Source organism: Tursiops truncatus, chromosome 4 (assembly GCF_011762595.2).
Source record: "Tursiops truncatus isolate mTurTru1 chromosome 4, mTurTru1.mat.Y, whole genome shotgun sequence".
NCBI lineage: Eukaryota > Metazoa > Chordata > Mammalia > Artiodactyla > Delphinidae > Tursiops > Tursiops truncatus.
In genome coordinates this window covers 40,005,274-40,022,087 of record NC_047037.1, presented here as the reverse complement: position 1 = coordinate 40,022,087, position 16,814 = coordinate 40,005,274, and the positions used below count along the sequence as shown (strand labels likewise).

At 38.5% G+C, this 16,814-nt stretch overlaps 1 protein-coding gene and 1 long non-coding RNA gene across 3 annotated transcripts; one reads left to right on the top strand and one right to left on the bottom strand.

Annotated features, from left to right (window-relative positions):
- Positions 1–671: 671 nt before the first annotated feature.
- On the top strand, positions 672–10,282 carry LOC141278549 (uncharacterized). 2 transcript variants are annotated; one of them, XR_012331369.1, is made up of 3 exons: positions 672–767; positions 4,516–4,570; positions 7,034–10,282. It is a non-coding gene; the product is annotated as an uncharacterized lncRNA (long non-coding RNA). The 2 variants fall into 2 exon arrangements; XR_012331368.1 differs by having other exon boundaries at positions 4,516–10,282.
- A 4,810-nt stretch (positions 10,283–15,092) lies between these two features.
- On the bottom strand, positions 15,093–16,352 carry ARL14 (ARF like GTPase 14). The gene has a single exon (XM_033856342.2). The coding sequence runs from the start codon at positions 16,190–16,192 to the stop codon at positions 15,614–15,616; it is 579 nt and encodes a 192-aa protein (XP_033712233.1). The 5' UTR covers positions 16,193–16,352; the 3' UTR covers positions 15,093–15,613.
- Between the last annotated feature and the right edge of the window lie 462 nt (positions 16,353–16,814).

Here is a 16,814-nt window from a genome sequence, read left to right as displayed (position 1 = left end):
TCACGGGCCCAGCCCCTCCGCGGCACGTGGGATCCTCGCGGACCGTGGCACGAACCCGTGTCCCCTGCATTGGCAGGCGGACTCCCAACCACTGCGCCACCAGGGAAGCCCAAAATAACTAATCTTTAACAGATGAAATGAGTTGAAGAGTGAATGGGAAATGAGAAGAGGAAACACTTGTATATAACTCCTTAAAGAAGTTTGGATTAAAGGTCTTGTTCTCTCCAGAGAGGCAGCACCTAACGTTGCTCTGAGGAACTACCCAATCACTACCGCGTGCCGACTCAGTGCAATCGTCAGACAAGATGCCCCTTGGTCCAGATATGTCCCTTCCAGGAGGCCAAAGCCATCGATTACTACAAACTGCTGTCACACTTACTCCAGACGAACACCACCGCCTGCTCCTCTTGCAAACTGCCTTTGGAGATCTTCGGAGGCAAGAACCCCCGCGGGGAGCCAGAAACGCCAGCGGAGGCGGAGAACAGTGTGACGTCAGTGCGTCGCGCGGGCCAGGGGCGGGGTCTAGCTTTTCCTCGGCTCCCGGGCGGCTCCAGGTCGGGGGTGGAAAGGTGCCGTGACGCCATCTCACTGCGCGGGCCAAAGGCCGGGCTTAGTCCCCGCCCCACGTTTGGTTCGTGGTACCCTCCAGGTCTGAGGCGGGCGACCGGGTGCTGTGTTCATTGTGTGAGCGCGGTGTTTTTGGTTGCTTTGGCCTTCTTGCTACTCTCCGGTCCTTCCGCCAGCCTCGAGCCCTCACCACTCTCGGTGTAAGTAGTATTTTAAAATTGAAGAACCAAAGGCACGGAGAGGTGAAGTAACTTGCACAGGATAACACAGCAGATTTGGATTCTAGATAGTCTAATAATTCTCTTCACTATAAAAGGAACATAATCGTAGCTTACTCGTGGAATATTTTGAGAGGATGCGTGTAAAGCTCCTTACATGCTCTTTACCTATGGTGGGTCTATCCATCCACTCCAGAGCAGGGACCGATTTTGCTTTCTAGCTGGCGCCGCACCGCCTCGATACAAAGGACAGAGTATCCTGAGCGAAGGACCTGAAGCCAAGATTGCCGATCTTACCCAGCAAAGGGTGAGGTCAACGTGTAGGCGTGTCTCAGCTGCACTCTACCAATTACACACGTAGGCACAAATACAAATGTGCACCTTCTCATCTCTCTCTCTCTTTTTAAATTGACATTACCCTTCCTACACTAATCCAGACTGAAAATCTCTAGTCATACTTGCTCTTTCATACGCTGCACATCTGATTACTCACTGACTCCTGTCTCCTGTTCCTTCCCTGCTCTCTATTTCTACTAGGTAAGACTTCATCAGATGATCTCTTACTCTTTCGAACTGATTCATCTGTTCAATTAGTAAATATTAATCATGAATAAAAATCATCACCAAACACTGCCTATTTTACCCCTCCTCAGCTCATAGTGGGATTATACTTCCTGGTCCTGGTCCATGAGGTGTAAGTGGATGTGACCCATGTCACTCTCAGACACAGCATTTAATTGCTGTTTCGAGGTGCTCCAGAACTCTTTTCCCTCTTGCCCAAAAGCAGGCAACGTTTGAAACGGTGGTAGCTTCATCAGCCTGCATCCCTGAATGGTTAAGATGAGCGGAGGCCCACGTTGACCCATGAGGAACATGTAGCATGGGAAAGAGATAAACTTTTCTTTTAAGGCACTGAAACTTTTGGTGCTATTGGTCACCACAGCATAACTTAGCCTGTCTTGATTGATACAAGTGCCTATGGGAGTGAGAAAAAACAAATTTGGTCTCTGTTCTAGTGGAGCTTATACCAGAGGTATCTCTATAAAATATAAATCTGACCCTCTTCCCTGCTTTAAAACTTTTATTTAAAAATATCTTCCCATTGCTTGAAGGATAAAGTCCAAACTCTTAGCCTGGCATTCTAGGCCCTTTACCACTAGGCCTCAAATTGCACTTCCATTACACTTTTCCATCTATTTTATGGTCCAGCCAAACTATACTACTGGCTGTTTACTGCCTTGATCCATATGCTTTCAAACCCCTGCCTGAACCTTCACCCATGCCATACCTTCAAACTGGGATGCTCTCCACCCATGTTTGCATATCCTGGTTTACTCCCCTGTGCTCACTAAATACCTCATGCCACCCCCTACTAACCCTTTTAGAACCCTCATAACAACCTTAATTACATGTTTCAGTGATTGTCTTCCTTCAGAGCTGTAAACCCCTTAAGAAGTCCATCTTATTCAGCGTTGGGTCAGGCATATATAAGGACTTACAGATTTGTTAAATGAATGAATGGCTTGTTGGATCCCTCAAGGTTCACTAGAAATGCTGTCAGTTCCATGTATTAGTTTCCTATTTCTGCTGTAACAAATTACCACATAATTAATGGCTGAAAAAACATAAATTTATTACCTTACATTTCTGTAGGCAGGTCTGTATTCCTTTGCAGAGGCTCTAAAGGAGAATCTGTTTCCTTGCTTTATCTAGGCACTAGAGGCTGCCCACATTCCTTGCATTGTAGTCCCCTTATTTTATCTTCAAAGCCAGCAATGTTGCATCTATGAGCATTCTTCCATAGTCACATCCTCTAACTGTGAACTCAGTGAGGAAAGTTCCTCTGATTGTAAGGATCCTTGTCATTAGATTAGGCTCACCTGGATAATCTTGGATGATCTCCCCATCTCAGCATACTTAATTTAATCATGTTTTCCTTCTTGACATGTAAAGTAACACATTCACAGTTCCTGGGACTAGCACAAGGGTATCTGTGGGGGGGCCATTCTGCCTATCACATTGCAGAGTCTTTCCTTGCTTCTCTCTCTCACTTGACATTTACCCTTCAACATCAGCCAAATGAACTCTTCCCTAAGGAGCATCAGGAGTCTCCTTGAAGTAGGGTAACCAAATATGGGCCAAACTTAGACACTTTTAAGAGTGAAAGGGAGTACCATAAACAGGTCAGCAGGTGTACACTGGTCTGACCAGATATGGCAGAATGAAATGGATGTGTGACCTGCAGAGGCCCTACCCCGAATTGCAGCAACTTAATTATAGACTTCTACACTCCAACCTGGTCTCTTAAAAATCAAGTAGATGTTGGGAGGTTTTACTTTCCTCAGAAGATTTATGCTTTAGACTGGAGATGGGACACTATCTGGCTCAGCAGGCTAAACAGAATCTTTTTTCTTTACAGTTTTAACAATACATAAATAATATATAAACAACATAATATTTATATTAGGGACACGAGACTTTATGATGTATATTGCATATACGTACATCAAATGTATATGCAAGTATATATCAAACTCACAATTTGACGTTTGTCTTTTGATTTTGTTACTGATGAAACCTCTTTTAATGGGTAGTTCCAATACACCTTGTAGCCACATGACAAAAGATGAAAAGAATTCAAGGTCAGGAAGCTGAGGATTGTACTTGTAAATGGTGATTTTCAGCTTTGGGGAGAAAGGAAAAAAACATGCTAAAGTAGGGATCCCATAGCTTTTCCTAAACCTTTATCTGATCAAGGTTTTCCATTTCAAAGTCTCTTAATCCTAGATCACAGATAAAGCCAGAAGATATTTCAGGAAATCATCTTGTGATCTTATTATACAAATAAGTTGAGTGTTGTACTCAAGGTTAGTTATTACTCTGCAGTTGTGTGGCTTTCCAATTCTATCATGTCCTTGACATTTTTCTCTGTAAGAGAGCCTCCCCCCAACCCCACACCTTTTCTTTCCTTTTCAACTTCTTATATTTTTATTATATACCACTATGGACTTAAGAGTTTTTATTTTTATTTATTCAATGTGTTGTCATCTGTATTCTTTTTTGATGTCCAGATTGTCTCAGATTGGCCAGTGGGAGTCCCTTTAAGCCACCACTTTTGACCTATCTCCATCAGCCTTTGAGTTCTTTCTTACTTCCTGGCATAAGATATTTCAGGTTCACTTGTACTTTACGTGCCCCAGATCTGAACTGCCATTTCTCCGAGAAGCTCTGGTTCCTTTCAGTGAGGTATCATATTTAGAAACCAAGATCTGAGTTCTAGGTGCACTAGTTGCTACTGGGGTGTCATTGCCTCTTAACCTTTTTAGTTTCCCTTTGGAATGTCCACTTTTTTTTTTTTTTTTTTTATTGCGGTACGCGAGCCTCTCACTGTTGTGGCCTCTCCCGTTGCAGAGCACAGGCTCCGGACGCGCAGGCTCAGCGGCCATGGCTCACGGGCCCAGCCGCTCCGCGGCATGTAGGATCTTTCCGGACCGGGGCACGAACCCATGTCCCCTGCATCCGCAGGTGGACTCTCAACCACTGCGCCACCAGGGAAGACCCTGCATGTCCACTTTTGCATTCTTTTGTTCAGCTGAGTAATATTTCACTCTGGGAATATACCTTTTTCTTTTTTAACCAGTCTCCAATGGAAGAACGTTCAGGTTATTTCCAGTATTTTGCTATTACAAATAATGCCACAATCAATAACCTTCTACATATGTTGTTTTAGATCTGTGATTGTCTTCAGGGAAAGATTTCTACAAGTGAGATTGCTAGAGTAAACAGTAAGTGCACCCAACTGGATGGGATTAACTGTTTTGATCAATTGTCTGCCATATTTAAAAGGAAATGTCTAATTTGAAAGATTTAACATAAGGAGTTTAATAAAAAGTTTCAAAAGTGCAAATGTAGCTTTGTTGGATAATGCAGGATTCTCTACAGAAGTCATATTTCTTTTTCCAACAGCACTGGAAGAGATTATTCATTTTCCCACAGTTTCAACCAACAGAATTACAGAATATGATTTCAAACTTTTAGATTTTTACAAACATGATAGGTGAGGAGTGGTATCTAAATGTACTGTTAATTTGCATTTCTCTAATAGTGAAGGTGGAGATTTTTTTTCATTTGTTTAAGGATGATTTGAATATTATTGATTGTTAACAGTGTGTGTGTCTTTTGTACATTTTCTACAGAGTTTTGGTTCTTTTTCTCTTGATAAGTATTCTTTTAGGAACATAAGATATTTATGTACGATATATATTGCAAATATTAACACCCAGTTCGATAATTGTATTTTGACTTTGTTTATGATGTTTGCCACAACATTCATTTTTATGTAGTCAAATTTATCAATATTCTCTTTTATTGTGTCTGGATTTTGAGTCATAGTTAGCAAAAACTAGTACAAATTTTGGCATTAATTTTTTCCTGTCATAGGTGATTTGAAATTTACAAGTTTAACTACTCAAACTACTCATGTTGATTCTTCAACACATAAGGCTGTAGTCATCAGTCATCTAATAGCTAAAAGTTTTTACATCTCTTTTATTGCTTATTTTTAAAGAATCCATTTAGAATAACCTGATTTTGACCTTTTAGAAAGCAATTTGACAGTATGTATTGAGGCATAAGACTTTGCAACCTTGAAATACTATCCTAGGGGAAAAAAAATCCTAAGCCCAGAACCTAATACAGTGCCTGGTATTTATTAAGTATTCAGGCAATAGTTGCAGAATCGGGGAATAAATATGAGGGAGGGGAAATACACGCATGAAGATGTTTGTTGCTGAATTATTTACATGAAAAATTGGCTGCAACCTAAAAAACCAATAGTGGAGAAATGATTAAATAAGCTATGGTTTACCTACTTCATTGAAAATGATGTAACACTGAAATGGTGTTTCTGAAAGATATATAATAATATGGTAAAGCTATATAGTATATGGATATGATGATAGATGAAAAAACAAATTACCAAATTATCAAAAAAGATCTATTGAATATATACACACATTGAAGAAAAATAAAGACTGGAAGAAAATGTAGCAAAATGCTAACAGAGAGTTGTATTTTCCTATTTTCCAAACTTTCTTTTTCTGATGAAAAACTAAAAATGTTTAAATATTCATTGTCTGCTCTCTAGCTGTTCTTAGACTCTGAGTGCAGCAATGGAGAGATCATTTGAAAATGTGAAGTAGGGCTTAGAAGAGAATTACACAGAGGTACACTACAGAATTCTCTCCAAACAACTGGCAGTAGGAGCTTGATTATATACAAAAGACCACTGTAAATGCTTTCACAATTTTAGGTGGCTGTGTGGCTTTGAGTCTCAGATCTCTTAAGTGAGGATAATAATGGTATCCCGTATAGTTAATGTAAGGATGAAATGAGATAAAACATATAAATGCTTAGAACAGAAACTGGGCGACAGAGTGTGTGAACTAATGTTAGCTGTTTTGGTTTTTGGTTTCTGGGTTTTTTTCTTAAATTATAAAAACTTGGTTACAATGCCCCCATGTGTCTGTACATTGCAATATTTCTGGTCATTAAAAGGATTTCTTATTACTTTAGATCAATGGATTTGAAATGACAGTTCTAGGGCCATGCATTATCCACTCATGTTTTATATAGACTCTGAAGATTAAACAGCTCTTTTGAAAATAATGTTTTATCCCCTGAATATAAAAGTAACACACACTCACTATATAAAATTTGGAAAGTACTAAGAACTATAAGGAATTATAGCCATCTATAATGTAACCACCCAAACATTTTGGTGTTTTTATATTTTCTATGTAAATATATATACATATATATTTATGTATGTGTGTATGTGTGTGTGTGTATATATATATATATATTTGCTTTATTTTTACAAATTCAGGGTAGTGTATGTTTTTACACAGGAATAAATTTTAGCATAAATGTAAAATGTATATTTTACTTTAAAACAAGAACAGAAATGTAACTATGTAGATAATGGAGGTTGTCCCATGGTAAACAGAGGATTGCATCTTGTTGTCACCAGTCTCTCATGTTTCCCATTAAGAGTAGGTACATTGAACTAGAGTGGAAAGATGCCTTAAAAAAATGCTTTAAAGTGAAAGAAAATCCAACCTGATTTAGAAGTACAATGCCACTTATGTATAACTTGAGGAGGGAATTATGAGAATCAGTTTGTTGTACTAAGGAGGCTTTCCTCTTCCTCTTTTCAAAAATTTATTATTTATTTATTATTTTTTTAGCTGCACTGCACAGCATATGGGATCTTAGTTCCCTGACCAGGGATCAAACCTGCATTCTCTGCGTTGGAAGTGTGGAGTCTTAACCGCTGGACTACCAGGGAAGTCCCTCCTCTTCTTTAATATAATAATTAGTTGGTAGCAAATCTCTATTTTAAAATTATTTCTTATCTGTATATAAAATGTGGCATTTTGTATAGGAAATAGGAAAAAATAAGAATGTAATTATATGTATTTGATTAGTTTTGCAATGAGAAAACAAAAGAAGGGTAAATCAGAAACTAATGAAAATAGTTACAGGTTAGGGATAGGTGGGAAAGGCTAGGATGTGAGCCAGACTTCTCTGAATATACCTTTTCATACAGTCTTCACTTCTGAGGCATGTAAATATTCTATGAATTTAAAAATTAAAATTAATATTAACTCAAAAGATAAAGAAGAGTCAAACCTTAAAATTGAATACAAATAGCAAAAATCAACCAAAATCAATATCATATTTATAACACAGGCACAGAAAAAATTAATTAAAGTAACTTTTGAACACCGCACTGAATAAAAACAGAAAGAACTAAAAAGAAGTCTTGAACTTTCCCGAGTGGGTTTATCAGAGATGGCAGTTTGGTATAGTGATTCTGGAAGTATTTTGTTGTGTTGTAGCATAAGGCAAATGAGTAACTGTACTGATGCTTTTTAGAACCAGAGTTCTTTGTAGGAGAAGAGGGATACAAATAAAAATGGGGAAGATAAGGAAAAATCCTATGGTGTTGATTCAATCTGGAGGTATCAATATTATTTTTAAATATATATATAAATATATAGGTATTTCCTTGCTTTTAAAGATATATATAGTATGTTATGTGTGTGTGTATATATATATATATATATATATATATATTTCCTTGCTTTTTCTGTTGAATGGGCCTATAAGCAGTGACACCCCAGTAACAGTGAGCACAGCTAGCACCATTATTCAGTTTCTAAATACCATCCCCCAGTGAAAGGCACCAGGACTCCTGGGAGAAATGGTTAATTCCAGGTCTGAGGCAGCTGTGTAGGGAAAGTACAGGATGACTCAATGTCCTCCCAAACAAGGAATTACTCAAAGACAAATGGGGACATGTCAACAGAATACAGAAGCTGGCTTAAAAGAGCTTCTCCTGGGCAAATTTGGGACAGTTTGAGCATTAAAAAGAATTGGGACAGAAATGGATCATAACAGTGTCAGTAACAACACAAATTCCAGGAATTTAATTTCATACACCTCCACCCCACCCACCCCAGATACTCTGACAAATAGGTCTGGGGTCGGGTTTGAGAATTTTACATTTCTTTTTTTTTTTTTACATCTTTATTGGAATATAATTGCTTTACAATGGTGTGTTAGTTTCTGCTTTATAACAAAGTGAATCATTTATACATATACATATGTTCCCATATCTCTTCCCTCTTGAGTCTCCCTCCCTTCCACCCTCCCTATCCCACCGCTCCAGGTGGTCACAAAGCACTGAGCTGATCTCCCTGTGCTATGCGGCTGCTTCCTACTAGCTATCTATTTTACGTTTGGTAAAAGTGTATATATGTCCATGCCTCTCTCTTGCTTTGTCACAGCTCACCCTTCCCCCTCCCCATATCCTCAAGTCCATTCTCTAGTAGGTCTGTGTCTTTATTCCTGTCTTACCCCTAGGTTCTTCATGAGATTTTTTTTTTTCTTAGATTCCATATATATGTGTTAGCATACGGTATTTGTCTTTTTCTTTCTGACTTACTTCACTCTGTATGACAGACTCTAGGTCTATCCACCTCATTACAAATAGCTCAATTTCATTTCGTTTTATGGCTGAGTAATATTCCATTGTATATATGTGCCACATCTTCTTTATCCATTCATCCGATGATGGGCACTTAAGTTGTTTCCATCTCCTGGCTATTGTAAATAGAGCTGCAATGAACATTTTGGTACATGACTCTTTTTGAATTATGGTTTTCTCAGGGTATATGCCCAGTAGTGGGATTGCTGGGTCATATGGTAGTTCTATTTGTAGTTTTTTAAGGAACCTCCATACTGTTCTCCATAGTGGCTGTACCAATTCACTTTCCCACCAGCAGTGCAAGAGTGTTCCCTTTTCTCCACACCCTCTCCAGCATGTATTGTTTCTAGATTTTTTGATGATGGCCATTCTGACTGGTATGAGATGATATCTCATTGTAGTTTTGATTTGCATTTCTCTAATGATTAATGATGTTGAGCATTCTTTCATATGTTTGTTGGCAGTCTGTATATCTTTGGAGAAATGTCTATTTAGGTCTTCTGCTCATTTTTGGATTGGGTTGTTTGTTTTTATTGTTATTGAGCTGCATGAGCTGCTTGTAAATTTTGGAGATTAATCCTTTGTCGGTTGCTTCATTTGCAAACATTTTCTCCCATTCTGAGGGTTGTCTTTTGGTCTTCTTTATGGTTTCCTTTGCTGTGCAAAAGCTTTGAAGTTTCATTAGGTCCCATTTGTTTATTTTTGTTTTTATTTCCGTTTCTCTAGGAGGTGGGTCAAAAAGGATCTTGCTGTGATTTATGTCATAGAGTGTTCTGCCTATGTTTTCCTCTAAGAGTTTGATAGTTTCTGGCCTTACATTTAGGTCTTTAATCCATTTTGAGCTTATTTTTGTGTATGGTGTTAGGGAGTGTTCTAATCTCATACTTTTACATGTACCTGTCCAGTTTTCCCAGCACCACTTATTGAAGAGGCTGTCCTTTCTCCACTGTACATACCTGCCTCCTTTATCAAAGATAAGGTGACCATATGTGCGTGGGTTTATCTCTGAGAATTTACATTTCTAAGCAGCTTGCAGGTGAGGTTGCTGCTGCTGATCTATGGACCTCGGTTTGAGTAGCACAGGATTATAAAAGTTTGAATTCAAAACGTATCTATGAGTCTAGGGCTTCCCTGGTGGTGCAGTGGTTAAGAATCCCCTTCCCAGTGCAGGGGACATGGGTTCGAGCGCTGGTCCGGGAAGATCCCACATGCCGCGGAGCAACTAAGCCCATGCACCACGACTACTGAGCCTGCGCTCTAGAGCCCGCGCGCCCGCGCGCCTAGAGCCCGCGCTCCGCAACAAGAGAAGGCACCGCAATGAGAAGCTCGCGCCACAACGAAGAGTAGCGCCTGCTCGTGGCAACTAGAGAAAAGCCCGCGCACAGTAATGATCCAATGCAGCCAAAAGTAAATAAACTAAATAAATAAATTTATAAAGAAAAAAGTATCTGTGTGGATTAAAATGCAATCTACTGTTTAAAAAGTATCTCTGAGTCTATAATGAGAGCGAAAGGGGAGGTGGAGATTGATTGCTTGCTTATGGAGAAGAGGGTTTAAAAAAAAAGTAAGCTATTTTTTACAAATGAATGCCAGCTCATAAATGTACAAGGAAAAACAGGTTTAGCAAATCACCATTTTGCAGTTCCCAGTGTAATAACTGACTCAGGAAAGGATCATCAATGTATGATAAAACCATTAAGAGAAAGGCTTTGGGGGAACAGAATGTTCATATGGTCTCAAAATATCATACTTACCATATCAAACTACTTATTTAGAATGGAGGGGAAAGTTATACTTTTACCATGGGGAAATCTAGTGGGCATTATCATAAAGGAAGTGATCAAATGGAGCGTCATCAATAATGGGACAGTGTGACCCTATGTGCCTCCTAATGGATTTAGTGGGAACTGTAACAACACCTAAGGAATATTCTTGCCAAAAATGTTTAACTTGAATTTAATCATGAAGAAACAATCAGACAAATCCAGACTGTGGGACAGTCTTTAAACTATCTGGACTGGACTCTTCAAAAATTTCTAGGTCATGGAAAAATAGGAAAAGATAGGGGAAATACACTAAATTGAAAGTGATGACCAAATGCAATAGATCAGAGAAATTTAATGGTAAAAACTGTTAAATTTAAATTGTTAAATTCATTGTATGATAATACATGAGGTTTTTAAAAACAATCTTGGAAATTGGAGGACTAGGTTCAGTAAGTGCTTAATCAGTTCCCCATTTCTTTAAAATAGTGTTGATAATATTTGTTATGCTTCCCCATAAGATTTCATGAGAACAAAATGAGATAATGTTTGTGAAAATACTACCCATATGGTTATCATCCAATAATCAACTTTTATATTTGTGTGGTATTTTCAAGGTAAAATGTGCTAATCTAATCTACTGATAGTTAACACTATGCTAAAAATCTGGTGGACACTATATCCCATAATACGTTAAAGTACTATTTAGTCCTGCCAAAGGAGAGGTCTCTCTGGCGTCTGTCTTTCTGCTTCTCAGTCTCTGTCTGTCTGTCTCTCTCTGTGGAGACAGAGCTCCTGCAAACAAGAGCAGGCCCGCCTGTAAGCAGGGCTTACAGAAGCCTGACAGATGATGTTTCCTGGGTTGTTCCTCCCCATACTCAACACACTGATGCCTCTGCAGATTGTCCCTTGGTGCCACCTACGAGGGACAAGCACTTCAGGACACTCCATCTGAAATTCCCAGTCTTCCTTGGTTTGGCAGAACCCAATTTGTTCATCATCAGAACATAACAATGTTCAGCTTTTTAAAATGAAAAATTAATTTTAACATGTATCAGTCACTGCTGCCACTTTGTTTATTTGCCATTCTTTATTCTTAGGCCCTGCAGGCATTTTTTTTCACCTGGGAATACTTAGAAAATCAGATAGAAATATTTAACTGATATTTACCTTTCAGTCTCTAACCAAGGAACATTTCAGAAGTGTGATTTTGGTTGCTACAGATCCATGGCAGCATACTACATTGATAAATGTTTTGTCGTGCTACGCATAGATAACAGAGAATAAAATGTATGACAGTAATAAATATCAAGGCATGCATATTCACAGCTTCTTTCCTCTCACCTGCTAAGGAATATTTTGGTGTTGTCCATGTAACCTTTTTCCCTTCCTTTAAGTCTGGCCTTAATTAGGTAGAGCAGAATGAAGAGTGTACTCTGTGTGTGTGTGTGTGTGTGTGTGTGTGTGTGTGTGTGTGTGTGTGTGTGTGTGTGTGTGTGTTGGAGTGTGTAGAGAAGCATGTTGGGAGAGCAGAAAGGAAATGCCTAAGAAAGGAAAGATTGGTAAAATTTACATTGAAAAGAAAGCAAATGACTGAGGAAAGATAGATTAGATCCCAGGGAAGAAATGGGATAAAGCATGAGAGTATTTAAGTTTCTTGGAGAATATTAGTAGAGATTTTAAGGAACAGCTGCTTATGGGGGAGAGACGTTGAAATGACAGATAGGAAAAAGCTACTTTATAAGTTTTGCTCTACATTAAGGACGTATCTGCTCACCACACACACCCAGTTTTCTGAAGTAAAGATTTTAATTGCTTTTCATTATTTTTCGGGACTGTTTTCTGTGAATTTTACATTATGCTAAGACTGGGCCACAAAGGGCTTGACTTAATTCAGACTACCAAAATAGTCAGGAACACCAGGATACATTTTCTATTCTGACATTTTCTATAGACATAAGCTAGTGACCCCTAATTTTAAGATTATTAAGAAGGTTGTTTTTTACTCCCCCCGCCAGTTTTACTGAGAAATAATTGGCATACAACACTGTGTAAATTTAAGGCACACAGCATGATAGCTTGATTTACATATATTGTGTGAAATGATTACCACGATGGCTCAGCTAACATCATCTCATATAGATACAATAGACAGAAAAGGAAGAAGAAAAGGAAAAAGAAATATTCTGTGATACAAACTTTTAGGACCCTCTTAACATTTGTACCTCTTGACTACCTTACCGCAAATCCCCCTCCCCTCATTCTCTGCCTTTGGTAACCACAAGTCTGATCTCTTTTTGATGCATTTAGTTTTTGTTTTTTGCTTTTCTAGGTTTCACATATGAGATCATACAGTATTTATCTTTTCTCTGTCTGATTTACTTCACTTAATGTAATGCCTTCAAGGTCCTAGGAAGGTTTTTTTAAAATCAAATAGGGAAAATGTTAAGGGACGATGCATTTTTTTAAAAAGATGCACATTTGCAGTTTTAATAATCTCGTGAAATTTAGGAAAAACTCTACTATGAAGCATTTAACATTGCCACTCCCCTGAGATCTTCCTGAAATCAGAAACTCTTTTTGCCACAGTCTTTCAGCATGTTTCTTATATCTGTTACTGCACTTAATTCATTCTGCCTAGTTTGTTTTTCAAAGAAATTTTTTACTATAAAAGCAGTATATGTTGGCCTAAGTTTATTCTTTTCCCCCCAGCTTTATTGAAGTATAATTAACAAATAAAATTGTAATATATTTTCTATTATGTATATAATAATATATTAAAGTACACAGCGTGATGATTTGATAATATACACTGTGAAAGTATTCCCACAATCAAGTTAATTAACACATTCTCCGTCACCTCACATAGTTACTGGTTTTTTTTTTGGTGGTGATAGAACGTTTAAGGTTTACTCTCTTGGCAAATTTCAAGTATATAATACAATATTATTAACTATAGTCACCATGATGTACATTAGATTCTCAGAACTTATTCATCGTATAATTGAAAGTTTGTACCCTATTACCAACCTCCCCCATCACACCACCACTACCACCACCCCCTTGGCAACCACCAATCTACTTTCTGTTTCTATGAGTTTGGCTTTTTTAGATTCCACATATAAGTAAGATCATACAGTACTTGTCTTTCTCTGTCTGACTTGTTTCACTTAGCATAATGCCAAACTCCAGGTTCATCCATGTTATCACAGATGTCAGGATTTCTTTCTTTTCGTGGCTGAATAATATTCCACTGTGTATATATACCACATTTTCTCTATCCATTCATTCATCAGTGGACACTTATGTTTTTTCCATGTCTTGGCTATTGTAAATAATGTTGTAATGAACATGGGAGTGCAGATATCTCTTCAAGGTAGTGATTTCATTTCCTTTGGAGCTACACCTAGAAGTGGGATTGCAGGACCATATGGTAGTTCTATTTTTAATTTAGCCTGGATTTATTTTTTTTTAATTTTTTAAAATTTATTTTTATTGAAGTATAGCTGTTTTACAATGTTGTGTTAGTTTCAGGTGTACAGCAAAGTGATTCAGTTATACATACATATATTTTTTTTGTTTTTTTTGACTTTTTTTAATACAGCAGGTTCTTATTAATATCTATTTTATTCATATTAGTGTATATATGTCAATCCCAATCTCCCAATTCATCTCACCACCACCACCCCATATCTTCTTGGTTTTAGATTCTTTTCCCTTTTAGGTTATTACAAAATATTGAGTATAGTTCCCTGTGCTATACAGTAGGACTATTGGTTATCTGTTTTATATATAGGGTGTGTAGTGGGGTTTTGGGGCCTGCTTCTAGCCCAGATGAGCCTTATTGGACGTGGGCTAGGAGGAAAGAGTGTCTTCTGTTAGTACCAGGGCCTCCCTGGATGTTCTGAGCCTCTCAGGGGAATTGCAATTCAATCTCCAGTTCCTTCTCCCCTCCTTGCCTCACCCCACAGTGTCTCTGGAGAGTCTCCTGGTGATGGGAACTTCACTGACTAACCTGCATCTTCAGTGGGGTCCCCAGGAGTTGGGGACTCTCTTAAACACCACTCCTGCACAAAGCACTTCTTATTTCTCCAGGTCAGAAAGAGTTTCTCCTGTTGTAGCACTTGGTACTTATTCCCCTGTTCTAGCTACTGGCTTTGTGTTGTTTCCCCTGTGAATTGCTAGGTGTCTGAGAGCAAAGTCTGGCTCTGGTTCCTGTTTGATCAGTACAGTGAGCTGTACGTATGTTCCCAAGTAATAACTGTTATATTGAATTTTACTGAAGCCGGTCTTGGGATTGCAGCATCCAGCTGAGCGATAAGCCCAGACCTTGCCCTAAAGTCTAAGCTGCTACCCTGACCCCAGAGCTTTAAGATACAAACTTCTCCCTATAGGAGAACACAGCCTCTGGGCAATTAACAGCCTAGAGTTCATTATTTGACTCATTGTAAGAAGTTCCTAGCAATAGATTTCAAAAAGCTAGCAGGAATGCAGAAAAAAACAAAAACAAAAACCCTTTATTTAGGTGATAGGGATTTACAAAATATTAACATCAAACATTTTCCTCTTCATAATTTAAAGTTCGATTTTTTACACCACCCAGCTATTACACAGGAGCATGGTGGAAATTCAATACCTGTAACAGCTGGAAACAGTCTGAAAGAATTCTGACTCTATTAGCAGAAGAATTCTGACTCTATTACTTAAACTTTTTCCAGTAATATAAAAATAATAAGGCAAGAATTTATTTGGTCTCAAATATGATTATTCTGAATCATCCAACATGCACGAAATTGTAAAATTTTCATTCTCAATTATCATTACTACATAGTTTGCTAAAGTGCCTGGCCCCAGATAATATTTTCTAGATATTATTCTGAGTTGTTTAATGGAATTTAGGTGAAATAACATTTCAGGAAAAGTTTACCAACTCAGCAACTTGCTTTTCTCACTTGGCCTGGAGAAAAAATTACCCTTTCAACTTCATCAGCATCTCTTTCCCCACTTGGACCTCAGTTTTGCTTGAAGAATGCTAATATGTCTCCTCTTGATTTCATGTGGCTTTTCACAAATCCAGTTAACTTCCGGAACCCCTCCATCAGCCCGTCCCCGGTGACAGCACAGCAGGGCTGCACGTACCAGTTCCGGTCACTGCAGAGTTGCTTCACTTTGAACATTCTGGTGATGTCCTTGGCACTCAGAGCACCAGGCACGTCTTGTTTGTTGGCTAACAGGATAACAGGCACATTTTTAATGTGCTCATTCTTCAAAATCTGCTCAAATTCTCGCCTGGAGTCTTCCAGTCGCTGTGTATCTGTACTGTCTACAACATATACCAAGCCATCGGTGTTCTCACAGTAGAGGCCCCACACAGTTCTCATTTTTTCCTGTCCTCCAACATCCCAGACCGTAAGTGGAACACCCTTTTCCAACTCAATCATCTCCACGTTGAAACCTACTGTTGGGCTGGTCACAATATCCTTAGCAAGCTTTAATTTGTAAAGGAGAGTAGACTTCCCAGCAGCGTCAAGTCCCAGAAGAAGAATTCGGGCTTGCTTGGCTTTGGGGTTTTTAGAATTCAATAGACCCATTTTAGGCTTTTTTTTTTTTTTTCTTTGAAGACCTTTTCTTTTCGCTGGAGCCAGTGTTTCCTCTCCAGGTCTTGCATGAAAATGTTAAGAGGAAAGAAGAGAGCAAATGCTTCATGTTATAGTCTAAGAATAGGAACTTGCGTGCATTTATGTTGTAGATTATCAACTTGATTATGGGCAAACAGTGTTTCATTTGCAGTCCCAACCAATCCTGAGGTATCTGTGATGTGAGTAACCAGCCAGTGTCATAGAAGCTCAAAGGGGAAATTCTTTGTGAGTGAGTAGGACTTAGGAGGGGCCTGCCTGTGTGACACTGCAGCTTGTTCTCTTCCAGATGTTGGAAGTCTAGGGTAATCAAAGGTTTGGATATGCAGGGGAACATGGTTTGGTAGCGGGATAAAAACTTAACTTTACAAGTGGTTTGTAGAAATTCTCTAGTTATTTGACTATTTATCTTATCCCAGTTGTAAATAAGTAACCAGACTTCTGAAGCCATGAAGAGAGAGCTTACCTCACACTGCCCTGAGCAGTATCTTTAGTACTTTCCAGATTACTCAGTAGGAAACTTTAAACCATCCAAAGTTATCTGAACCTTACTTCCATAATCATATAGAGAATCACT